At 39.5% G+C, this 27,128-nt stretch overlaps 1 protein-coding gene across 2 annotated transcripts; it reads left to right on the top strand.

The window, feature by feature from the left end:
• The first annotated feature begins 6,862 nt into the window (after positions 1–6,862).
• Positions 6,863–26,058, top strand: pik3cd (phosphatidylinositol-4,5-bisphosphate 3-kinase, catalytic subunit delta). 2 transcript variants are annotated; one of them, XM_085781754.1, is made up of 23 exons: positions 6,863–7,189; positions 8,098–8,272; positions 9,090–9,318; positions 10,127–10,353; positions 10,720–10,896; positions 12,035–12,190; positions 12,770–12,859; positions 13,970–14,191; positions 16,132–16,228; positions 16,616–16,746; positions 16,835–16,888; positions 16,996–17,163; positions 17,946–18,067; positions 18,163–18,306; positions 18,399–18,498; positions 18,575–18,741; positions 19,257–19,366; positions 19,534–19,612; positions 19,706–19,873; positions 22,067–22,190; positions 23,255–23,400; positions 23,503–23,635; positions 23,725–26,058. In XM_085781754.1, the coding sequence occupies exons 2-23, from the start codon at positions 8,132–8,134 to the stop codon at positions 23,860–23,862; spliced, it is 3,123 nt and encodes a 1,040-aa protein (XP_085637880.1). In that variant the 5' UTR covers positions 6,863–7,189; positions 8,098–8,131; the 3' UTR covers positions 23,863–26,058. The 2 variants fall into 2 exon arrangements, with proteins under 2 accessions (XP_085637880.1, XP_085637881.1); XM_085781755.1 differs by having other exon boundaries at positions 7,033–7,254.
• The last annotated feature ends 1,070 nt before the right edge of the window (positions 26,059–27,128 follow it).

Here is a 27,128-nt window from a genome sequence, read left to right as displayed (position 1 = left end):
CTGTCCTTTCCTTAACCCTCTTAGTTGTTTACACACTCATTTTGTTTACGTTGTTGTTCTTTTGCTTGTGCGAATGAGACCTCCCCTGCTCTTCGCACCTCTCCTCTGTATTTAGTCCACCACTCGTTTCACCAGTCTTAACCACACTGTCCCTCTAAAAGGAGAAACCTCTTGCTCAGCCCTGCTTTAATAACACTGCACCAAGCCTCTACAAAACAGGTTTTGTGATAAAACTTGATATTTAATGGGACAATGCAGGACTAAATAATTTCCTATAATGTTGACTCAGGGAGCTACACCATGAATCCTTATGGCATAATCATTGTAGTTGTTTACCAACAGTTGTGTCCATAAAGCTGTGAGGGGGAAAAAACACAATTGAACTAACATGTTAAATCAGTATCTTTCTATACCAACAACACTGTCTGTCTGCTCTGAAGCCCTGCTCCGTTTACGCCTTTGCCCTAGCCTCAGTCTATGCCATTCACCCTCATCCCGCCCCACCAGCTAACCCATGACCTGCTCTATCCTCCTCTGTCACTGGTTATAGAACCATTTGAACTGATTTCCCCTGAGTTTACGTTCTTTGTGAAACTGCAATGGTGGAAGGAAAACAAAAGGAGAAAGTAGTTACTGTACTGCAATGTCTGCATATACCAAATATCAATCAATTATTTGTTCAGATTTTTTCTTGCTGTGCATCGACAACCTTATAAATGTTTTTTAATCCAAGACACTTGATATCTTTCAGTTTTTTTCTTGATTAATTCATTGACCATCGTGGCTGTAAACAAATGATAATGCCCATCATTGGGTGCTTCTACACTTTTATTCAGTTACATTCCAGAGTGAAATAATGACTCCACTACATTTGTTTGTCGGTCGAACATATATTAGCTTTGAAAAAAACAGATAATTACTTGAGATCTGTTTGATGTAAAATAGTTACAAATTAGCTTTACCAAGAAAATAGAAAAACTGTGAGATGCTCATCACACATGAATGCAAATGTGATAAGTCAAAAATGTAATTTACGTATGTATAAATACTGAAATGGAAGTTTTGTTTTTTTCTAAATGTACTTACTACTTTGATCGGATAGGCTACATTTTTTTTTGTTTTATACTACCATACCTTTAACCCTTTCATACTATTCATATTGGATACCTTCACAGTATGGTTTGGGTAAATTTTGACCTGGACCTGCTCTATCTTCCTCTGTCACTGGTTAAAGAACCATTTGAACTGATTTCCCCTGAGTTTACGTTCTTTGGTCCAGTTTGGATTCTTAACAGGTTTACCTGCTCCCCTACCGACAGAACTTCTCATCCCTCAAGGATCCAATTCACAGAAGGTCGCACACCTGCTCTTAACACCATCTCTTTTTCTAAATATTCAGCACTGCTCAATTACAGTACTTGGGACTGCAGCTCAAAGTGCTTCACATGATACAAAATAAGGAACATAGGGAACACATATTGAGAGACACATTCACATTCACATACGCATTCACACAATCATTTTAGAACATTGGATTTTAGTGACATCGAGGAAACACTATCTTACACTCAATCATTTGCAATGGGGAAAACACTAGATAAAATGAAGTAAAATAGACAGGTGTAGTAGGATACATTAGAATAAAAGTGAATTAATTAAAATAGAATAAGAAAGATAATAATAACTAATTAATTAATTGAATTGGATGTTTTATAACGATAAAAATGATAAGAATCAGTTAAAAGCCAGGCTAAAAAGATAGGTCTTCAGTTTGCTTTTAAAAATGTCCAGATTCTCCAGAAGTCTTCAGGCAGTCTGTTCCATAGGCGTGGACCGTAGTGATAAAATGAGGCCTCATCATATGTTTTGTTAGCAACTTTTGGAATAATTAAAAGGCTGCTGCCTGAAGACCTGAGAGTTCTAGAGGGCTCATAATGTTAAAAGCAAATCAGATATAGGTAACTGGGACCGAGACCGTTAAGAGCTTTAAAAAACATTAAAAATGATCTTAAAATCAATCCTGAAGCAGACAGGTAGCCAGTGCAGAGACCTTAAAATTAGTGTAATGTGTGCTCTCATGTTTTCACGCTGTTCCATCCATCTAAAATCCGAGTCTGTCATATCATGATCTCAAGAACAATATAAACTGTTTAAAGGAAGAGGTGGACATTTTGCAAAATATAGACAAAGATAGATAAGACCTCCTTCAGTGCCTCTAGAGGACTGTGGCTAAAACCACATGCAGTGAACAGGTCACACCCTTAAAAACATCATAAAGGTCATATCAAACTAATAATATTTTTTGTGGTCTGTGATCACAAAAAATTGTGTTTTTGTTGTTGTTTTTTTGCTGTTGTGTGTTTGTTTTGTTTTAAACAACAATTTCCAGTTTAATTTCAAGTTTCTAATTAATATGACTTAATTACTAGAGGGGTTTCAATAACTAACTCGTATCCATTATGTATTTGTGTTTAAGTTCCTTCCCAAAAACATGCAGACCTTTTTGGCGAGACAACTTATTCAATATCTATACCTTATTTACAGAAGGGGGTTTTCGACTTGCAGTTGAAAATAGTTAACCGACTGCTCAGGGGTGACGGGTGGGAAACAGGTTCATACTTTCAGTCTGTAGCTTTGGCCAAAAGTTTCTCTTCTGCACAGTCACTTCCTGTTTTCACCAGCTGGTCTCGAGTGCACTCAACAAACACATGTTGTGTTTTTCAGGCTACAAGAACTGAGTCTTCCTGATCCGCTTACTGCAGTAGCCTTTATGACAATATACAAACAGGAAACCAGAGCTGTCAGAGGTACTAGACCACCATGAATGATTAACACCTGCAAACCAAACTGACAACGACCGAGAAAACATATTTAAAGTTCTTATTTTCCTATTTACCTAACAGTGTGTATTTTGATGCAGGGATGCACGGTTGAGCTAAGAGTGAATAGTTGTAGTGTCATGCTGTTGATGTTGGCCCCATCATTTCCCCTTTCTACTACTGCGGTTTACGCTCCACTACCATGAGCGACATTTCACTGTTCGCGACTTGCTGCAAAACTAAAGTTGCCATTGTTTTCTGGTTACTCTATGGACATATAAAAAAGGGAAGGCAAGTTTTCCCTTTAGAGTTCGATCACAGATGTCCACCTCTTGGGATCTGTCAAATAAAATAAAACTGGCATCAATGTAAAGTTCACTTTGGTTAACAAGCGTTAGGGGTTGTCTGGAGGCTCATTTTGCCAGTTTTAGATTTCTATTGGCAAATTTTTAGGAAACAATCTAGTTTATTTATTTGTTGTTGTTGTTGTTGTTGTTGTTGTTGTTGTTGTTGTTGTTGTTGTTTTTACATGTTTAGTTACTTAAATTTATTGGGATTTACAAAGCCGTCATCCTCCAAATGCAAATACTTCAAATGCTTCTCCATATGTTTTATGACTGGTGCATATTCTTAGATAGAAATAAATGAGTGCCTCATTTGTAAAGTTCTTAACATCAAGATACAAAGCTAAGTTACAGGGGGCTTGACTTTTGAGTGACACTACAGTGCCTGGAAATATACCCCACCGCTGTCTGAATTACAAGAATTTCTCTAACTAGTTGACACTTCTGGTCTATTTTGGGTTACAGCACTTTAGACTTGTGAAACTGCAATGGTGGAAGGAAAACAAAAGGAGAAAGTAGTTACTGTACTGCAATGTCTGCATATACCAAATATCAATCAATTATTTGTTCAGATTTTTTCTTGCTGTGCATCGACAACCTTATAAATGTTTTTTAATCCAAGACACTTGATATCTTTTAGTTTTTTTCTTGATTAATTCATTGACCATCGTGGCTGTAAACAAATGATAATGCCCATTGGGTGCTTCTACACTTTTACTCAGTTACATTCCAGAGTGAAATAATGACTCCACTACATTTGTTTGTCAGTCCAACATATATTAGCTTTGATAAAACAGATAATTACTTAAGATCTGTTTGATGTAAAATAGTTACAAATTAGCTTTACCAAGAAAATAGAAAAACTGTGAGATGCTCATCACACATGAATGCAAATGTGATAAGTCAAAAATGTAATTTATGTATAAATACTCAAATGGAAGTTTTTGTTTTTTTTTCTAAATGTACTTTGATCGGATAGGCTACACATATACATATACTACCATACCTTTAAAGGTGTACAGAAATGGCCGTTTGTCCTGTTTGTCGCGCCGAGTTGTCACGAGCTGCAACACGAGTTTACCCGAGTAAGGAAAACGAATTTGATTGGTCGTTATCGAGCGGGCGGGATATTCAAAGCTTGGGGCGAGCCCGAGCTCCGTGTGTGTGTGCGTGTCTCAGACGTTTGAATTACGGATTACGGATCCAATATCAGTGGCTGATGAATCGTGCGCAGGCTGACATATAATCCGTGCGCCTGCATTATCCAATGCGAAAAAAAAAATACACACTTTCATCCCGGATTTACTCAAAAATAGAATTTTGCACAAAGTTTGGCCTACATCGTCTGAAAGATGAGTTATCACATTAATTTTATGATCCAGAGTGGGCTCTTTTCTGTACACCTTTAACCCTTTCATACTATTCATATTGGATAAATTTTGACCTGGACCAAGAATTCCCTCATAGTTATTAGTATCTATATCAAATTTTAAACTATAGATCTATTTAGAATGTCTAAATATGCTATGACACATAAATTAATGTATGATTAAGCCTTAAAAATTGTTTTGGAGAGCAGGGAGAGTGCATTTTTTTAGATTTTACAACACTCGTTTTTAGAGAAAAATTATTACATTACATCCTGTTCTACATAAGATATTAAAAAAAACAACAGCCATAATAATTTCAATATATTTAATTTAATTTGAAAATAGCATAAACATTCTGGAACTGTTGGAATTCATAATATGACAATGTTTAACAATTGCAACCATTAGGTGCTACATGTTACATGCTAAATGCTATATCATAAGAAATCATAATTATCAATACTAATTCAACATTTACCACTTAGAACACAAAACATTAAATAATAAAATGCCTATTATAAAAATGCACTCTCCCTGCTTTATATATAATATAGTTTTCTTCTGCATTGTCCTTCTGCTCTGACACATCCTCCACCAAATCACTATCAACCTCCTCCTTTTGGGAGATCAGGTAAAGGGCCTGTTGTACCAAGTCATGCTGCCATGATGCCAGTCACTGAAATGGCAGCTCAGAAACCTGTATGTCATGACCCCCCACCACCACCCTCCCAACGCAAATTGATTCATATTTGTTACTTTCTAGACTATTTTATTATGTTGCAGGTGCAGGTACTTGCAGGTGCAGATCTTGTGTCTGTGTCAAGGCCCTTGACCTCAGATGACCTCTGTTCCATTTGTGCACCATATATGATCACTCCTATGGTGTTTTAGTATTTCACTGTTTCGAGGTTCCCCCATGCCCCCTCAAAGACCAGCAGGTGTCTGTCTCTGTGGGAACCTGGGCAAATGTGGTGGGAACAACAGGCAGTTCTCATGACAGTGTCAAAGTCCCCCTAAACTTTGTTTCTGTCAACACTGCCCCATACATTATACACAAAAACATGGCCTGTACAGTTCCACAGTTTTAAGATTCCCTAAAACCACAATTTTCCTTGATTTGACCCACATTGGTAGATCTATAATCCATCTAAACAGATATGAAACACCATCCGTGTACAAAAATTTGTAGCACCTGTTCAAAAGTATAATTTTTTCACATTTTTGTGTATTTTGGGTCACTTTAGGAAAAGTCATCAAATTTCAGCCTGAAAGATGTTTAGGGTATTTTTACTGCAGCTGTCAAATGTCAAAACGGGTCAAATTTGACCCAGACAGTAAGGGTTAAAGTTGTTGTTGACAGGATCTCATTATTTCTTCCACCATGATCCAAAACACAAAGATGTTTACTTGGTCTGACATACATGAAAAGCAAAGCAAAGACATTTCCAATATGTGAGTTACTGGAACCAAATATTCAATATTTTTTGCATGAAAAAGTACTGAAATTACCTAATTTCACTGACTTTATTGGCCTTATTTCCTTTCTTCTCTTTCTTTTTTTTTTAACATATAGGCAGGATATAAACATTTGATAAAATAATTAAAAAACATTTCTCGGTAGTACTTGCAATCAGACTTAAGTATTGATTAATGTATTTATCAATGACTCGCCTACAACTTGCTGTGGGCTGCGAAACAGATAATGAATGATTGAATGATAACTAGATGTATTTTAAAAAAAGATAACAGATATGTTCATTTGCAACATGTGTCATAGGAGAAGCTATAATAGTTGAAGAATACGCACATCATTCAACTATACGTTTTTTAGATTAAATGATGAAACACAGTGCACAAAACTAACAATTAATATGGGAGCGAATTAAGTTATAGTAATAGTAAACTAATCTAGTGTTGTGTGTCAGCATAACACATTGTTTTTTTTCTCCTGACGCAGCTACTAGTGCTGAGAACAGTTTGTTTGAGCTTTTGAAGCAGTTTTATGAACAAACAAATGAAGACAGAATATATATAGGACTATATATATATATATATATATATATATATATATATATATATATATGAATGAATGTGAACAAATTTTTGAACTTTGTACAAAATAGAAAAAAAACAAGAACTGTGAACGTAAATGCGTTTTCAACTGTATGAACTGAATCCTAATATGATAATAAGTAATAAAAGAATAATGATGTTTTCTTAATGGTAATGCACACATGGAAAGAAGGGCCTAAGGGGCGGGGGTTAAACTGTGAAGAAAATTACTTTCACTTCCCACGAAGTAAACTTTTGGCGGACGGTCCCTTGGCCCGCAGGGGGCTGGAGAGGCAGAGCGCAGCCGCTCAGTCCGGGTCAGTCAGTGCAACAACATCACCGTATGAATGACAGCGCACTTGACCGACGCCGCAGGGAGACGCTTCGTCCGCTTCGTCCGTCCGAGCTGGATTTACCACCACCAACACCTCACCTCCACCTCCACCTCTCTCCTCCTCACATCGCGGCTCGATCCTACAGCCTTCACGCCGCCGGAGCCTCACATGTCCCCCGTGATGTTTCAGCCTCCGTCGTCGCTGTGAGAGAAGAACCATGAGGAGATGACTGTCTTGTAGAGCTGACGGCAAAGTGTCTGCGCTAACAGGTTGGCAAAGCTCTCGCCATCATATTTGAACAAGTTTACCCCGAGACAGAGCAGTACCACGTTGTGTAAATCGGACTGTTGCTCTAAATGTAGGCCTACATTATGTTTCAATTTCCTTGTGTTATTTTCAAAGCTGTTTTTTAATGTGTTAAAAAAAAAAAATCCATGGATGGAGTCTGAAATTCATTGAAATACATTTTTATACAGAGGTAAGTCAGCCTACACTACCAGCTAAAGACAATGCAGCTCTCATGGCACAAGTTTCCTCTTACCAAAATCAATAGTCTAGAATTACTTTAAGACAAATACTGAGAATAACATTGGAAACTTGATGTTTTCCAACCGAACACTCTTTTACACTTACACTTAAACAGCAGGATATCATACTTGTATTTGATCTGTATTTTTTTGTAGTCTATAATTGTTGCTTGTAGTGTGTGTTCACCTTATGTGACCTCTGAAAAATGGTTGCACTTCTTTCTGACAGGAACATTCATTCTCTTAAAGGTGGAGAAATAAATCAAGTAGCTACATGCACTAAAGGCATTAAACTGCACATTATCAACAGATAGCATCACTACACTAACACAAGATGTCCCAGTTCATAATCCAATGTCTTATTTATTAAATATTCTTTTGTATGCTTTGGTCACCACTAGTAGAGCATTCAGGAGATGTAACAGGGATCCTCTCATGTCATTCAGTCATGTGCCTTTTCTGATTTCAAACAACCAACCTTGTAAACATATTTAATTCAGGGTTTAAGGAACTAACAGGGCAGGGGATAGAGTATCCAACAGCCGACACTGCACACACACACAGCAATGCTAACACATGTTAATAGAGGATATATTAACCCCAGCTGTGTTTCCTTTGTGTGGACGGCCGGCCTGTGTTCCCGTGAGCAGCAGAGGAGCTGACGGTAAATGAGAGGCCGTCACCATGCCCCCGGGGAAGTATGGGATGCAGGGGGAATGGGAGAAGGAGGGTGTCCAGGAGATCATGATGGACTTCCTGCTGCCTACCGGGATCTTCCTCAAATTCCCTGTGTCTCCAAACGACACCATCAAAAATATCAAAAGAGTATGTGCGCTCACATCCCCATCCATTTAATCAATAACTGCATTTAAAGATCCGTTGAATGTTCGTTTCCCGTTGAGACACAGTGTGTTTATTATGACACAGTGCTGTGTTTCTAACAGATTGTAATTGATTGACTGCAGCACAGCGCAGCACTGCGGCTCCGATGACCACAGTTTCAAAATGCACTTGTTATTTACAATATTTGCTCAATGCGCTTTTAGATAAATTGAGCGACTTAATATTTCCTTCAGGCATTAAACTAATTAAAAGACTGCACAGTCTGGACAATGCTCGCTAGTGCTTTTGATCCATCTTGAAATTTTGATGCTCCGTTCAGACAAGGAGCCACAGCTTTCCTCCTTGGTATACATGGCCAGCTCTCTGCTGTAGCAGATCTGCTGTTAAATGTGAATGTGCCAGTTTCTATGCCAACAGTTCTGCCACTTCAGGCTGTTTGATTTAGCTGTGTTAAGTAATGATACTCTTGGAAGCTGTTAAGATGATTAAGAGATTAAACGTCTCTTCAGTCTGTGTACTTTGCAAAGGTTTTCTTTAAATGTATAAAAAAGCAGCCAGGGTCATTTTATGCGTAATTGTGTTATCATTAAATTGATAAGTGAAATCAGCATGATGGCACATGTATAAGCCTCCTTTTTTTCTTTCTACTGAAAACAATGGTTGAGGTGTTTTCAGTGATTCTTTTCAATACAAGAATTGCACTTTTATAAAGCCTAACATCCTAAGGCATGCATTTTACCTGCACAGTGAACTATACTGTGCTCTTAACCTCACGCTCGGCTGTCGTGTCCTGTTTCAGATGGTTTGGAAAAATGCCAGGAGTGAGGCCCTTTTCAATGCGCTGGGTGATCCCGACGCGTACGTCTTCACCTGCATCAACCAGACGGCAGAGAGGGAGGAACTGGAGGAGGAATCGAGGCGCATAAACGACGTGCGGCCTTTTATGTGCGTCCTGAGGTTGGTGGCGAGGGAAGGCGACCGAGTGGAGAAACTCACCAACACCCAGATCAGCCTGCTGATTGGCAAAGGTGAGCAGCGTACAGGTTATTACCTCTCTGGTTGAGCTGACCCGCTGTTAGAGTGACACTGGTTTTGGCGGTCAGCGGTATCGCTGTGCAGTTTCTAAGTATAAGACAAGATGAGTTGAGATGAGTTTTGTCACGTACATTGTTCTCAGCAAATTCAACAAAGACATTGATTAAACGTATTGACTGCAGACTGCGTTCCCTTCTTTTTCTCATTTAGAAATGAAAAGACAGTTCCTCTCTTCTTCTGATGAGTGTGATCCAGTCAGTAGTTACTCACATATCCATCAACATTTTTAGCTAACAAGGAAGCTGTGGTAGCTGTGGCTAGGAGCAGTTAACGTTCTTCACTTAGTTTGAAGAAGGAGGTTGTTGTAAGAACTTTGATTCCAGTAAGTCGACTTATAACAACCATCACCATTTTTTGGCAGTTTTTCAGACTCTGCCACTGGAAAGTGACGACACCAGTTTTAATCCCGCATATGAAACCGCATTTGCTTTGGTTGTTTATCCAATCATGAAAAGAGCCACAGCAACGAGCACAACAGCAGCACTATATGAATCAATGAATGGATGACACTGATGTGTCAGGGAATCAGAGGTTGGCAAAGTTAAAATGAATCATCTAACGTCTCTTTTTCTGAGTAAAAGTTTGCAAATTAACAGTTCTGATCCTTATTCCTTTGCTTTCATTCATGACATGAAGTCGCCAAAGCCGTCCACCTCTGAGGGAACGTCTCTAGAATCAAAATCTTCCACATCAAGTGAAGTAACGTCTATTTTTTTAATGCATTTAAATCATTTTTTTCAGGTCTGCATGAGTTTGAGGCCCAGAAGAACCACGAGGTGAACGAGTTTCGGACTAAGATGCGTACATTTTGCGAAGAGAAGGCTCAGCAGCGGCAGCAGTTGCCATGGCAGCAGTGGATGGAGTACAGCTTCCCATGCGACCTGGAGCCCTGCTGCTCTCCGAGTGGGAGCGCAAAGTCAAAAAACGCCAAGAAGATTTTCGTTAATGTCAAGTTTGAGGCCAGTGATGTGAGTTGACCTGCTATTGGAGTTTGAGTATGAGTCATATTTGTTAAGTGTACTAAGACAAATCAGATCAAATGTTGTGGTATGATGGGGCAGCGGAGAGAACTCCACCAAGTGCACAACAGCTTTGATTGGAAAAACTGTGGTTCTAGTTTAGGTTGACAAATTGTGGAGGATGATGTAAAGCAAATGTGAGCACCTTTTGGAAATCCCCCTCCCACACCACAAACACCAACTTCAAAACATCTCTCAGGAACAAGATCCACAGACATAAAAGCAAAAAAAAAAAAAAAAAAAAAAAAGATATATACAATGTTTCATGTGAAGCTGGCAACTTGTTGTGAATCTTACTGTCTGTTGAACTTGCAGGAAAGCTTCATGCTGCAGATGGATCCTCAGGACCACCCAGTGGCTCTGATGAAAAGCGCCCTGAAGAAGAAGGCCACCGTGTTTCGCTCCGTGCGACAGGAGGCTGAGGACTACACCTTACAGGTCAATGGGAGATGGGAGTTCATCTATGGGAAGCATCCATTGTGCCAGTTTAAAGTGAGTGACCTCAAGAACACCCCCTTTTATCAACAGAAACTCACAGTCCAGTCTTTTCAAACGACTCTAACTTAACATTGTTGTATCAGTATTTACATCGAGAGGCACCTTGAGCATCTTTGCACATTTTACCTCATTCGTCTTTCCCAAACTGCTCAAGCATGTTCAAGAACCACGAGAGAACTGATAAGGAAAGGTTTATTGAGGAACTGCAACTTTTGGACTTTTAGGCATTGTTCGGACTCAAGTCCTGTGTTAGCTTTGTGTTTGTCTTTCCCCCCAAGACTTAGCTGTCTTTCAGACTGAAGCCAGTTTTCCCTCCATTATATTTTCATTTTGTCCTCCATCCCCGTAAACCTTCCAGGATCTGCTGCACATAGAAACATCTGCCCACCACCACAGCAATGATACCACCACAGTGCTTCATGGTTGTGCGGGTGTGTTTTATGCTGATGTGTGGTGTTTTTATTGTGCTAAAAGCTGTAACCCCCCCCCACTTAGTTTCAGAGGTTCCCATCTTTTTTTTTACCTCCTTGTCTTTTTCCTCTGCAGCAGGGATGCTGCAGGGCCTCCTTCACGTACGCCCTCCTCATATGAAGGCTCAGTTTTGAACGACATCTGCTTCAGACATATTTGTTAACTACAGATAAATCAGCTGATGCTTGATGATTTTCAGGATTTTTTAGATAAATCACCGACCTGCAAGAGTGTGTTCCAGTGCTGTGAAATGATAAAAGCACGCAAAGCAACACTGAACACTGAACCGCAGGCACTAGAGCAGTCTGTTTTCTTAGTGGATTCAGTGATTTTCTGTTTGGTGCTGTCTTTCTTTGGGTTTTTCTTCGAGGGGTGGGGTGAGTCAAGGTCTTGGTGGCAGGAGACTCCACTGCTGATTTTGAAACTCCAGCTACCTGCAGGGGTGACTCATATCTGTCTAGCAGCCCTGCAGAAAGGAACTGCATCCATCCACACATAATGAGATTTCAACTGCATTAACCTACAGCAAATGAACAGCCTCCAGGAGTTAACCAGCGCTATCAGAACACTGGGAAATATCTGTGGGTGAACTGACTGATGGCTGTACCAGTAAACAAAAAAATATCTTCCTCTGTCCCCTCCTGTTGTTTCTCTTCATCAGTGCATTTTCTCATGTTTGAGAAATGGACAAAACCCTCATCTAACCCTGGTGCACCACTCCACCATTACAAAGTATCAGGAGGAGCAGGGTCGGATGTTCAGCCAGGTATACAAGAGTCGCTCCTTGTCCAGACCTCCTCCGCTGCCCCTGAAGAAGGTAAGAGGTCAGCGGACGGCTGTCAGCTTTCATTAACAGAGAAGAGCTCACTCTATCATTTCCTCTCCCTCTCCCTGTCTGTCATAACCACGTAAAGTCTGTCCTCCACAGACTTTGGCACACTGGAAACATGCTGTGCAGCACAATGTAGATAATTTACACGTCACCTCAGCTTGAATACACTGTAGTTGAACATATACATACAGTCTTTTCAATTTTGGGTGGTCTCAGACTTTTGGACCCCAGTAACTGGCAAAATTATAACAACTGTGTGTTTTTAAGATTTTATGGAAAAGCGATTCACATCAGAAATGCAAGCAGCGCAAAACTAAATTTATGTGTACCTTGGAGAACTTTTTCTTCCAGTTTTAAAGCTTGTTCCCCTTTTTTAAACTTTATTTTGAAAGTGTTCACTGCCTAGCTTTTATCTTTTGACAGGAAATTGTTGCAACAATTATATTGAGTTTAGACCTCAGTGACTGCTATTAATGGAAGTTTAATAAAAAATAAGTAAATAAATAAAAAAAAGAATTACATGGAAATATATTAATTTTTCTTTCCTCTGACTCCCTCCTACAGCAAAACACCTCATCCCTGTGGTCCGTCAATGAGCCTTTCTACATTCACCTGCTGCAGGCCAACCGAGTCAATGCAGACGAGGGAATGAAGGTTGGTGTGGTTTTGCGTGGGTTTCTCTCATTTTGCTCTGCTCAATGAAATGTGGCATTCACTTGTTTACCAATATCTTCATTTCAGTTGTAGGAACGGCGGGCTTGACATGTAAATGATGGGGGAAGGGGGAGGGAGGGAGGAGGGGGGGGGGGGGGTCACATGGTCCAGACCGCACGTTTCCCATAATTCATCAAGGCGGTTGGTTAAAACTTCAAAACAGGAAGTGGGGAGGGCCTATCTGGTTTTTACGTCTCATTCTGAGGCCTAGATTCTAAGAAAAAGAGAGGCTTCATGTCGTCTCTCCCTCTCTCACTTTCAACACACTTTTTTGAAGACGAGGCATGCGTTTTCTTACTATTGCAGGTTGGCTGTGACCTATGTTCAAAATTAAGAAGATTTCCCTGCAAATGACACACAAACACACACAGAAATATCCACTCACATGAAATATCCTGTTTTCTATTGTTCTTCTTTTTCCCCTTTTCTTTTTTTTTTTTTTTTTTTACCAATTTGACAAAAAAGAAAAACAGTGAGAGGACAACCCTGTTAATGTGTCTCTGTGTTTGTGATTCAGTTTCATAACTAACTACGTTACTGTTTAGTTGGGTTATTAAATGTAAGTGCACTTCCGTCTGCTGCCTTGGAGCACATCGTGACTCATGGCAAATTTGTCCTGTCACATAATCATCAGTAATTTCTGCAGTTGGTGGGCACCAATTTGAAAACACACCCTGAGGGAGAATAGCCACTTATATATTTTATAGATATAAATTTGCATTTTTGATTTTGATTTGATTGGCAAATGTCAGGAGCTTAATGGTCGCACAATGTTGTAGTTTGACTCTCTTGCTTGTGTATCACTTTTGACTGTGCATAGCATTGAAAGGCATCACAACCTGCTTATGTTATGAACCTGCAGACCCTTTGACTCATAGCCCGAGTGACACAGGAAACTGTGAATCATCTAGTGAAGTTTCTACATCTTCCACAAACAATCTCCTTTACAGATGTGCTAAACCCTTCAGCTTCCAAACCACATGTCTCCATCTAATCGCTATCGTGCTCTATGTGTGTGTGTGTGTGTGTTTTTGTGTGCTTCCTCTCCAGCTTGTGGTGCAGGCTGGTCTGTTCCATGGCAGCGAACTGCTCTGTAAGGTGGTGACAAGCTCAGAGGTGACGGTGTGCTCCGAGCCGCAATGGGATCAAAGGCTGGAGTTTGACATAAACGTAGCCGACCTGCCGCGCATGAGCCGCCTGTGCTTTGCGCTCTATGCTGTCATTGAGAAAACCAAGAAACCCCGTGGCACCAAAAAGAAGAACAAGAAAGCGGTGAGTCCAGCGGAAACTTTTTTCAGGTCTTTTCACAGCTTGTAATAGAGCAGCAGGCAAACGTTCAGGCTGCTGAGTGTGAACTTGTTAGCAAGCACAAACAGATCCGTTTCCTCTCTAGTGTAAAGTGTGTGTACACGTTGGGCGCTGTGTGGGTGTGTTTTGCTGCTGCGTCTGGTTGTGCAAGTGTGTTCAGTGGCAAGGCTGCGGTTAACTTTTCATCCGCTACAGTCCTTTTATCTGTACATCACTCCAAGGAAGGAAGGAATTGGGAAACATTTTCAAGGAATTATGAATTCATATTCACAGTCACCATTTGTAGTTACAACACTCACTCATCTTTGAATGTACTTCAAAACAAAAATACTGGTTATTTCAGAGTAACAACAGTAACAATACTGAAGTTCAATCTTTTTTTAAGGATCCCTCAAATCCATCATCTGTTCATCTGTGACAGTACAAGCCCACAGCCAAAGAACATAAAGTAAATATGATTTAAAAAAACAGATATGCATGAAACTAGACCTACTGTGAATTGTTTTTGTAAAATTACACTTCCAACACTATTTAAAGCCATGAAGAGCCAGCTGTACTACACACTAATGTTAATCATGTCATATTTTGATGGAAATGCATTACGGCAATACAACAGTTGCCCACATTTAGAACAAATATGATATTTAGCACAGAACTGATTAGTCTACTGACAGAAAATGAATGTACAAACATGAATTAATTATCAGCTTTCAACCTGGGATGGTTCCAGTTTGTCAGATATGATATTTTGCTGATTTTTCAGTTCAATTTTATATTGGCTGTCTTTTGATTTTGGTTTGTTAGTTTGATAAAATAAACAATTTTGATGTGGCCATCTTGGGCTCTGAGAAATTTTGAATAATTAATCAAGAAAATAAATGGCAGATTAATGAAAAATTAAGTATTCTTAAAATAGATATGCTCTTTCACTTCACTAAAATGAACTTTAATACAAAGCCAGTAAAAGCACAGTTTAAGGTTTCATTATCCTAATTTTGTAAATACTTTTTATCGCACTATGACACCCACTCACCGCACAGTTAGCAACTACTAATTCCCCTTTCCTGGGGCTGTGGTCTCTAAATCATTTGTTTTGATGTGCTGCCGCAGCTGTGGGCTCCATGTCTGGGTAGACCTCCCAAACATGGCGCCCAGGTGTGTTTAAGAGTATCGAGGCCACTTCTGCTTTCTGTGCCACTTCTCTCTTCTTCTGCCTGGAAGAGAAGTCCTGCAGCCAGACAGCAGAAAGATGAGGCGGAAGCTGAGCTATTTTAGCCCGTCCGTCTTGTTGATGTCTTTCTCCACTTTTTTTTTCTTTTTTTTAACACATTGAATGGTCAACTTATTTTTGTTTCTGGTCATTAACAGGAACTTGTGTCTAAGTTTGCTTCTTTGCGTTTCAACTTAAGCCACAATGCATAGACCTTTTGTTTTAAATACAGAATCACGCATATGTCAGTTTTTTTTTTTTTAAACGAGACACAGCAAAGCTCTTTGCTGTACAGTTTATTATGTGGTGTGACAAATGACAAAATGTTCCAAACACACTTAATTTTTTCTATCATAACTATTAAAAATATTTCTTAAAAATGCTTAACCTCAAAATTAAACCTCAAAATTAGACTGTAAGGAGGATTGCTAGAGAGATCTGATTTTAAATGTATCCATAACAATTATATGTAGTCAATAGACAATCCAATCCAGGAATTAATTTTTTATAACTGAGCAAACCGTAATTTGTCTAACAGTGGAGGTTAGTTTAGTGATCGTGAGTACTGCACCTCTGTCCTTCTTTAAGGAACCAGAGCAATTTCCATGATTTTACTCCTTGTAGGTGGACTAATCTAATCTAAATGGCATCAACAAACCTAATCCCCCACTTCCCTTTATCTCTTTCCTTTCAGGATTGTCCCATAGCCTGGGTGAACACCATGGTGTTCGACTACAAGGACCAGCTGAAGACTGGGGACTTCCTCTTGTCCACATGGCCATCTGTCCCTGGTACTCTCAGCCTTGCCTCTTCTTATGTTTCCTCCTCTTCAAAAACACCTCACATGTTCACAAGCCTCCTCCACAGTGCCTGAGAACACACAGTGAGGTGCCCACATCATATGCGAGGCCATCAAAAACCTCACTTTCTAAGACATCGTGTTCTTGCTGATGCAAAGATAGTCTTTTCAAGATGCGGACATGGCTGTTGCTTGTTGGCGTGAGAGGCTCGGCTGTTAAATAAAGAACCATGTTTACCCGCTCTGCAGAGTGAAATCATCATATCTCCCTCTGTGGTTTGAAAGCAGTACGTTAACATGCACAGTCACTCTTAGAGTGAATTAGCTCAGTGGCAAAGATTTCACATCTGATAGGCCTATATGTCATTTTTTATCACAGATGACAAATGTGACTTGTTGAATCCGATGGGAACAGTTGAAAAGAACCCCAACGTGGACAGTGCTGCAGGGCTTATGATTCGTTTCCACAACATACGGCCACATCCTCTTCATTATCCTCCACTCGACAAGGTACTTACTGGGCATAAGGCCATCCTGAGTCTATACTGACATTATGATATAAAACTCTGTCAGTCAAAAAAAATCCTCTTGTTTTCAGATAGAGACAAATGGCGATACATCCATTGGCTTCTTCAGTGGCACTAAAGAAGAGGTAAAACTTTCTACACGTCACATTTTACACTTCTCTCACAGTTACTAAACAGAAAGTTGTAAGTTTGTTGCTTTTGTGTGAATCTGTCTTCTGGTCATTCTCCTTAGTACTTGAAGCTAAAAGAAATCATGGACAACAAAAACTACACTGAGTTTTTCGAGGATGAGAAGGAACTCCTGTGGAAGCTCCGTGTCGACATCCGCGACCATTATCCTGAAAGTCTGTCCAAGCTGCTCCTCATCACCAAGTGGAATAAACGAGAGGATGTAGTTCAGGTATAAATGGAGAAGACCATTTCCCCACTGTGGTCAAAACACAACACACCCTGAAAATGTCTCAAAAAGACGGAAGAGTTTTTGCTAAATCACTGAATTAGCTTGTTTTTAGAACAAGGCTAAGCATGCACAGCAATGCTAGCGCTTGAAGCTAATTTTTTTTGCGAATTTTTCACAATCACAATAATTAATGCTTAATTTTTGACATAAAACTTGATGTTTAATGTCTTGATTATCTTTTTTTTGTGTGTGTATTTGTGTGCTAATATTCAGCACCCAACACCACATGTTGCCAGCAGGCCAGTAGGAGATTCATCCTTGTCATGTGGTGGCTGAGCTGCAGCCTGTGAGCTACACTGCTCTAATTGTACTATATCTACTGTATGAGGATCCTGGAAGAATAATTAAGATTAAGATGAAGTGCAGCATTTATCAGATCCATCATTACATTGCACTGCAGCATTCATTTAAAAATCTTTCCTTGCTCCCTTTTTCATACTTTCATACTCAACTGGCACTTGATATGGAGCACATTTTTTGTTAATAGTGTCATATGTATAAGAAATAATTATTATATTTATTAGTTTCTAAATTAAAAAAAGTTGTTGACATATTTTGATATTTTGGTTTTTAGTTCTGATTAATCTTTTCCACATTGCCAACCAGTGGAGCCCTTAGTGATGTTTACAAGTAAAAAATGCACTAAATAAGAATAAGGTTTAATTTGTCTTACACATCAGAGATTTGACTGATGAAAATAACGATTCTTTGATGCTCCTCAGATGGTGAGTCTTTTGAAAAACTGGCCGGACCTCCCAGCCATTCACGCCTTGGAGCTTTTAGACTACAGTTTTCCTGACCCAGCAGTTCGTTCTTTCACTATCAGATGTCTCAAGAAGCTCAGGTAGACATTTGTTGTTTTTTATGCCCATAAGACATTTTATATTTTGTTTAGGTTTTAATAACATAATCACTTCTGGACGGTTTTTCTTCCCACAGTGATGCTGAACTCCTACAGTATTTAATCCAGCTGGTCCAGGTCTTAAAGTATGAATCCTACCTAGACTGTGACCTCACCACTTTCCTGCTAGAAAGGGCTCTGTCCAACAGGAGGATAGGACACTTCCTATTTTGGCATCTCAGGTGAGACACAGCTCAGCTGAAAACACAAGATCATGAGCATTTGCAGCTGTCTTCTGTGTTTTTTTTAATGGGAGAATATTTGTTCAACGCAGGTCAGAGATTCATGTGGCCTCTGTTAGTTTGCGTTTTGGCCTGATTCTGGAGGCCTACTGCAGAGGAAACATCCACCACATCAAGCTCTTATCCAAACAGGTAATTACACACATTCATACACAGCGATTTCATGTGTGTGTTTGTTTTGTGCTAAATCTCTGCCTCTGCCACACAGAACGAGGCTCTGGGTAAAATGAAGAGCCTGAGCGACATTGTCAAGTCGGGCTCCCAGAAGATGACAGCAGAGGACCTGAAGCTGTGTATCAGACAGGAGTCTTACCTGGAGGTCCTGTCAGACCTGCTGTCACCACTCAACCCCTGCATCATCCTCAATGAGATCTGGTTAGTGCCAGACACACGGTAGACACACACGCAAAAGCTGCAAGATAATTGTTTTTGCCAGTTCCATTTATTGCCACCATAATTCAATTTTATGGGACATTTCTGATCCCTTTATGGGTTTATTTTGCTGAATTACAATATAATATGTTTATTGGCCATATTAGGAAATTGACATTTAATTGGAACAAAGTTTTATTTTATGTCAATGGATACACAGTTTTACACTCATTTGTAATTGCTGTAAACTTCACAAGAGATGACGGTGCTAGTTTTTTCTCCTCTTTCCCCAACCAGGTCATTCTATTTATTCTCCTTTATGATAAAGGATTTAAGCTTGTTTGCAGTGGACAAAATTGCCCTGTTCTTGGCATTTGAAATGTGTCAAATAAAATAAAAATGGCACTGTATTTTGTACAAAACAAAACAAAACAAAAAAAACCTGATATTTCTGTATAAACCTGAAACACTGTTATAAGATGATCACATGCTCATGTTGAGTTTGTTTCCTCTTGCAGTGCAGAGAAATGCAGATTTATGGATTCCAAGATGAGGCCGCTCTGGCTGATGTATAGGAACCCCTGGACCCAAGGAGACATGGTGGGCATCATCTTCAAGAATGGAGATGGTGAGATATAACAAAAGTTGAATTCACTGCTACAGGTTTGAAGACATAGTTTTTCTTGTTTAACATAATGAAAGGTTTAAAAACCTGGTTTGAAGTTGTGAGTTGTGACAATGTAATGTAAGATTTTTCTCTTTTTTATTTCACCTTTTTTCACTCATCCCCTTCAGATCTTCGACAAGACATGTTGACCCTGCAGATGATCCAGCTCATGGAGACTCTGTGGAAGAAAGAAGGCCTTGATCTCAGGTACAGTGGGAGCAGCTGTTTGCTGTTGATGCTTTTGCTCAGGGAAATCTTCTAATATATATACCAACCTCATGCTGTCAATTTCACTGGCAGGATGACCCCGTATGGCTGCCTGTCCACTGGGAACAAGATGGGGCTCATCGAGGTGGTGAAGAACTCTGACACCATCGCCAATATCCAGCTCAACAACAGTAACAGTGCTGCCACTGCTGCCTTCAACAAGGAGGTCCTGCTCAACTGGCTCAAATCTAAGAACCCCGAGTGAGTACACTTTGTTGACACAATTGTTACTATTCAACTACCCTACTGGTCAGGTATTGAACTGATCTGTGTAGTGATGAGCAGAAGTCATGAGTATATTGAACTGCAGGTTTGCTTAAGGGTCAGAGTCAGTGTTAACTAAAGGACACTTGGAGGAGGTGGATGACATCAACTGGACCTAAGGGGCCAGTCATTGGTTCATGCCATCCCTTGTCCCTCACTTTTGATATAACTTATATATATAAATAACCCTTCTACCCGTTTTTATAGTCAAAAGTTCTTGTCATGTGTAATGGGTTTCATTTTAAATTGGTATCAACAGTCATAGTGTCATTTATGGTAAATTGTATCTGTTTCTTGCACACACTATATCACAGATTAGTGCATTGCAAGAAGTGTGAAAGTATGTGTTCTATCACCAGCACGTCAAGTATTTTGATATAACAGGTAACAGGAACACAGTAGAGGTGTTAAATTTGTAGCTGCACTGGCTCTGCCTCTCAACTGAGATATCCGTGACTCAACAAGCTTGTCAATATAGAGATATACAGTACATTACTGTTTGACATAACAGTATAGACAGCTGAATGGGTGTATATCTTTGTTAGACTATAATCACAAAGACATTACAATTGCTATGAATGTATTTGTTCATTACTATAAACATGGTTGGTGAAGGTATGGTATTGTGGTTGAACACACTTCTTCATTCTCAAGTCAATTTTTATTTATATAGCCTAATATCACAAATCACACATTTCCTTTATGGAAATTATCTATAGCTGGGATTTTCAAAGTGATAGGTGGTTGATGTGATGTGAGGATGCACTGCATGAATAAACAGTTTTTCTCTCACACAGCATACAGTGTCCTTAATCCTTCACCCTCAGAGTCAGAATGTTTATAAAAAGTATTTAAAGGGATAGTTCACCCAAAATTGAAATTTCACTCATTATCTACTCACCCTCATGTCGACTAAGGGCTGGGAGAAGTTTCAGAGTTATCTGTGGCTTCTCTGAGTTACAGGGGGTCTCGGCATAGCAGTGCATGTCCATATAACGGTTGCAAATGGATACCAACTGTCTTCGTAACAAAAAGACACACCAAAAAACATCCAAATACCTCCATGCTGCTCGTATGTAATGTCCGTCTTGTATTGAAGCCCCGAAATGCGAAATTGTCCCGAAAAAAATTAAATAAGTCTATATTTCAAGCTTGTTTTGTAGCGGAAGCTTCTCGAAGCTCCTCGGACGAACTGGGAAGAGGACAGACCCTGGTTCGTCCAAATTTAACGAACCGGGAAGAGGAGCTTCTGCTACAGACAAGCTTGAAAAATAGACTTATTTAATTTTTTTCGGAACAATTTCGCATTTCGGGGCTTCAATACAAGACAGACATCACATACGAGCAGCATGGAGGTATTTGGATGTTTTTTGGTGTGTCTTTTTGTTACGAAGACAGTTGGTATCCATTTGCAACCGTTATATGGACATGCACTGCTATGCCGAGACCCCCTGTAACTCAGAGAAGCCACGGATGACTCTGAAACTTCTCCCAGCCCTTAGTCGACATGAGGGTGAGTAGATAGAGTGAAATTTCAATTTTGGGTGAACTATCCCTTTAACAGGGAAAAACTGCAGCAGTAGATGTTGTGTTTGTAGAATAAAACACAGAGTAGTTTTATTATATGGACAGTCAGGTTGAGAGAATAATAGTGTGTAAGTAAACACACAAGAGGCAAACAGCAGAATAAAAAAAGTGCATAGGCAACTGCAGATTTAGCAACATTAAATGAGAGTAGATTTTTATTTGGTGCCAGACAGTCTGAAGGTCTTGTCCACTCTAAAAGCTCCTTGAAGAAAGAGAACCATTTGATGTAATGAATAAGCCTTGCGTATGTCACGTCGGTGAGACAGCTCCAGCTGATCACGCGACAGAGCTGAGGTTATTAGGTTTAAATGCTGCAGGTCCAGAGATGAAGCGGAGAAAATTAGTTAAAGCTTAACACAGTCAAAACTATGCAGGTCTAGACCGTGAAAGGACATTACAGTCAATCATTAATTGGCCACAGGAACTCCTTTGTGAATATTTCATAATGGCTACAATAAGGGAAACTTGCCTCATGACTGAATAATGAATATGTGTCTGCGAATTATTGATGTAGACTATTCTTGTTTTTGTTTTTGTCACCAGGGAAAAACTCGATCAAGCAATAGAAGAGTTCACGCTGTCCTGTGCTGGCTACTGTGTAGCTACTTATGTCTTGGGGATTGGAGATCGTCACAACGACAATATCATGATCAAGGAAACTGGACAGGTGAGTTTTATAGAGACTGTCTCTGAAAAAAGCTAATACTGATTGGTGTGTCAGGGCTTGCAACAGAGTTTCCACTTTGCCACCAACCATAATATCACTTGATTGACTTTTAATTCAGATGATTATTTAGTCAGATTAAGTGGTCGTTTTTGACTGAAACTGAAAGTCACTCAACAGTTAAAGGGATAGTTCACTCAAAATTCAAATTTCTCATTATCTACTCACCCTCATGTCGACTAAGGGCTGGGAGAAGTTTCAGAGTCCTCTGTGCCTTCTCTGAGTAACAGCGGGGCTCCGTGCAGCACTGCATTGCCATATGACGGTAGAGAACGGGGCTTACTTTACTTTGTCCAAAAAGACACACCAAAAAACATCCAAATACCTCCATAGTGCTCGTCTGTAATGTCCCTCTTGTATCGAAGCCCGAACATGAGAAATTGTTCCGAAAAAAAAATTAAATAAGTCTATATTTTAAGATTGTTTGTAGCGGAAGCTCCCAGTGTCTCAGTTCACTTGCTCTGCCGGTGTCTGTGCAAATCTTGCGCGAGATTTGAGACTGAGACACTGGGAGCTTCGGCTACAAACAAATCAAATCAAATCAACTTTATTTATATGGCACTTTTCATACGTTGTAACACAAAGTGCCTCACAGAGGATACAAACAAAACAAAACAAAATAATACAAAACACCAAGCTTAAACAAGCTTAAAATATAGACTTTTTAAATTTTTTTCTGAACAATTTCTCATGTCGGGGCTTAAATACAGGAGGGACATTACAGACGAGCACCATGGAGGTATTTGGATGTTTCTTGGTGTGTCTGTTTGGACAAAGTAAAGTGAGCCCCGTTTGTGACCGTCATATGGACATGCAGTGCTGCACGGACCCCCCCTGTAACTCCGAGAAGGCACGGAGGACTCTGAAACTTCTCCCAGCCCTTAGTCGACATGAGGGTGAGTAGATAATGAGTGAAATTTGAATTTTGGGTGAACTATCACTTTAAGAAATGTCTGTGTGGAATGAGTCAGAACCTACTTAACATCATCTCAACCTTTGTCCCTTAGCTCTTCCACATTGACTTTGGCCACTTCCTGGGCAACTTCAAGCGGAAACTAGGGATCAACAGGGAGCGTGTGCCTTTCATCTTGACTTATGACTTTGTCCATGTGATCCAGCAAGGAAAGACAAACAACAGTGAGAAGTTTGAAAGGTACAGATTTTTTTGGCATCAGTTTCTGTAGTGATTTGATCTTTAGTGATCCTGCTCACATATTTCATGTCTGATGACTGACTGGTGCATCCTTGCTGTCAGGTTCAGGGAGTACTGTGAGCGGGCCTATAAGATCCTGTGTCGGAACGGGATGCTGTTCGTCAACCTCTTTGCAATGATGAAGGCAGCAGGGCTGCCAGAGCTCACCTCCTTCAAAGACATCCAGTACCTAAAGGTATGCAGCAATATGCAGTACACTGCTGCTACTGCCGGTAATGAGGATGAAAATGTGTTGACAAAGTTTTGTTGTCTTGTTTCCAAAAGGATTCTCTGGCTTTGGGCAAATCAGAAGAGGAAGCACTGAAGAATTTCAAAGTAAAGTTTAACGAAGCTCTGAGAGAAAGCTGGAAGACCAAGGTTAACTGGATGATGCACTCCTTGTCCAAAGATAACAGAGCGTGAAGAGCACTGAGCAGCAGAGGACTAGACAAAAGATTATGGATTTTAACCTATGGAGATAAAAGGGAAGAAAACACAATCAAATATTTTACTTTATTGATGGCATTCAAAGACACTCAGCAAATGTTTACATATGACTGGCCTGTCTGCCGCCAAGAACGACTAAGTGGAAGCATCCAAAGACGATGAGATTATCATGAAGCATCATTGCAGCACACAGATATTTTCACAATGAGGGAAATCCACCACACTCATCTTTATCCCATTAAACAATGGGATGCCTTTGCCTTGGAGACATATCAGCAGAAAATGTAAATGTGTTTTTGATGTGTTGAACTTGCTACTTGAAAACCTGCTCATGCAAAAGTGTCATGAATCATTGAAAAAGTGTCAGAGACTGAAAGTTCATCACACTGCCTGCATTACTCAGCAGGGAGCAAAATGGCAGACAGTCATGACTTTAGATATCTCTCAATCACTTGGTAAAATAACACGGCGGCAGTTTCACTTCAGTTCTTTCATACCGTTTGATGCTGTATCATTTCCTCTCATTTCGACTGCCTCCTTGCAATTGTGTCTTATTTTTTGTTATGTTATTTTATTATATTTAATCTGGTAACTTGCTTGTACAAAATCATGGAAAGATATTTTTAAGGTATGTTGTATTATGTGTTTTACTGATGTTGGCTTATCACTTGAGGATGTGTTATATTGCCTAGAAGTACAGTGTGTTGCCTTTGGAGTGCCACTAAGGATGAATCGTCCCCTTTACAGTTTATTGTAAAATGAGAAAATAATTTTGAATGGGACCTTTATTTTGATAACGTCCCAGTTTACCAGACTGTGATACCCAGCAGACCCTCACTTAACAGCTACTACACACATAAAGGAATAGTTTGACATTTTTGGTCAATATACTGACTAGCTTTCTTGCCGAGAGTTAGATGAGAGGTTTGAAACCACTGATGTTTGTCTGTTATATGTGAGATGGAAACAACTAACTCAGTTCAGTCCAATGGAAACAAAAGGGCCAACAGCACCACTAAAAAAAGACATATTTCAGATACATTTTCAAGCTTTAGGGGTGCAGATGGATAGATTGGTTTTACCTTTGTACAGAGCCAAGCTAATCTAACTGTTTCCTGGCCTCTTAGCTGTTGTCAAGAAAGTTATTTCCAAAATATCAAACAATAATGATACGACTACCATTAACAGATGGACAAAAAAAGATACCAGGCTCTAGGCGAAGATATAAATAGATGTTTTAGTGAAAAGTACCAAAGATACTCAATACATGCTTCAATGGGACATAAATAAGACAATCTTTGGACCCTTGTAAGCCTGGATATGTTTTAAAGTTTGTGTGACCCTTTTCAAAAATGTAAATCCAAGCTATGTACTATCTCATGATGCAGTGTGTGTGTGCGTGTGTTTGTGTGTGTGTTGTATTCGGTATTTAAGTTATGCTTTGTGATTTCCATTGCATTTTTGAACTGATGCGCCAGGTGCCATGAAAGAGATTTCATGCTTACAGTGTCAAACACCTTAATACTTTGGTGTATCTAATGCTCTTCAAAATGGTGTTTTGTCTGTGTGAGGGTTTAATTTTATGGTGTGTTCATATCACTTTACACGCTGTATATCCTGCAAGGACCAGCTAAATGAAGAAGATAATGTGCTTTTCACAGCCTTTTTATTTTGCGTAAATGATCTCTACTGTTTGTATCGGTCTCTGTACAATGAGGACTTTTACAGAAGAGCAAGTGTAGCTGTAGATTACACAGCATAGATACCTTAAACTACTGAAATATTCACTGTGGAATAGACTTTGGATAGGAGTTATCAGTGTCCCTCAGTATGGGCTTAGCTAATCACTGCTGCTTTAAAGCCAGGAAGTGGGTCTACTCAGTATGGGCTACTTTTGCAGATTGTAAAATATACTACTGTTGCCTTTTGAATTGATTGTAATTTATGAATTGTATCAAATGTTACAAATCCTTTAAGGTCCAGGCCTCATTTACATGTGTGCAGCTAAAACAGACCAATTCTCCTGTTAGTGTAGGTCTGATGTCGACCTGTCCTTTACTTGTCTGCATCCTGTTCTCACTTTTACTTCACTCGCTGATGGGAGGAAAACATACACTCAATAAACATATGCAACAGCAGATCTCACTAAGACTTTCTAAGCTATAAATCATAGTAGCTTTCATTTTCTCCTCTTTCTACCTGAAATGGCTGATAAATTCCAGAGGCAGCAAAGTTACCGGGCAGTTACACGCGTAACCGTGGTTCTCTGAGTCTGAGATCTCCAGTTACATATTCCATGAGCACGTGGGTCAGTCCCCTGTTCGTATGGAATCTGTAACAGGGTGAAGAGATAGTCTTGATACAAAAGAAAACGCTTTTTCCATTTTTGTGTAAACTCTATACAACAGTGCATCTTTTTTATGAATTTCTTATTCATAAAAATATGAATTATGAATTGCTTATTGTTAAGGTAGTCCTGTAACAGAAGCTTAACCTTTCATTTTATTTAGTATAGATTTACACAAGTCCACCAAAGATAAAAAATAAAAATGCAATGCACATGTGAATTGTGTCACATGATTTTCATCTCAGTTACAAATAGCTAACAGAGACCAACAGCGAGGTAACCTTGGTTTAATGTCTCCACATACAGTATATGGGGGGAATTCCTGATATTGGTACATACTGTATGTTTTTTCCAAAGATAGCCTACAAAGAATTCGGAGAAGTGAAAGGAGAAGTGGTTACAGTAATTTTAACTTCAGACAGAGCCAAAATGCTAATATATTAAGAAAGACTATTTCCAAATTCATGATGTCTAAGGACACGACTACACTGGCGATCAATCAGTAGAGGGAGGTACAGAAAACGCAACACGACAATGTCACAGGACTCATTAAGATGTGGCAGCCGGTGGACCCTCTGGACTGGACTTCATTCTGTTTAATTAACAGCATTGGAACTGACCACAGCATACCCTAGTAATTGAATGTAATTATGTCTGCCTGGTGATGGTGGTGTGTGTGTGTGTGTGTGTGTGTGTGTGTGTGTGTGTGTGTGTGTGTGTGTGTGTGTGTGTGTGTGTGTGTGTGTGTGTGGTGTTTGTTGTTGGGACTCCTGCTGTCAATGTAAACTGAACCATAATTGAAGGTGGCAATGTTTATCATACACTGATTACATATTAATTACATTTCAAGACTCGTGGATCATCACAAAGTGTTTAAGGGACATTTTTCTGAATA

Source organism: Trachurus japonicus, chromosome 7, assembly GCF_045865225.1.
Source record: "Trachurus japonicus isolate A0001 chromosome 7, Traja_1.0".
Classification (NCBI taxonomy): Eukaryota; Metazoa; Chordata; class Actinopteri; order Carangiformes; family Carangidae; genus Trachurus; species Trachurus japonicus.
The sequence above is the reverse complement of the archived record's forward strand: the minus strand, read 5'-3'. Positions and strand labels throughout refer to the sequence as shown.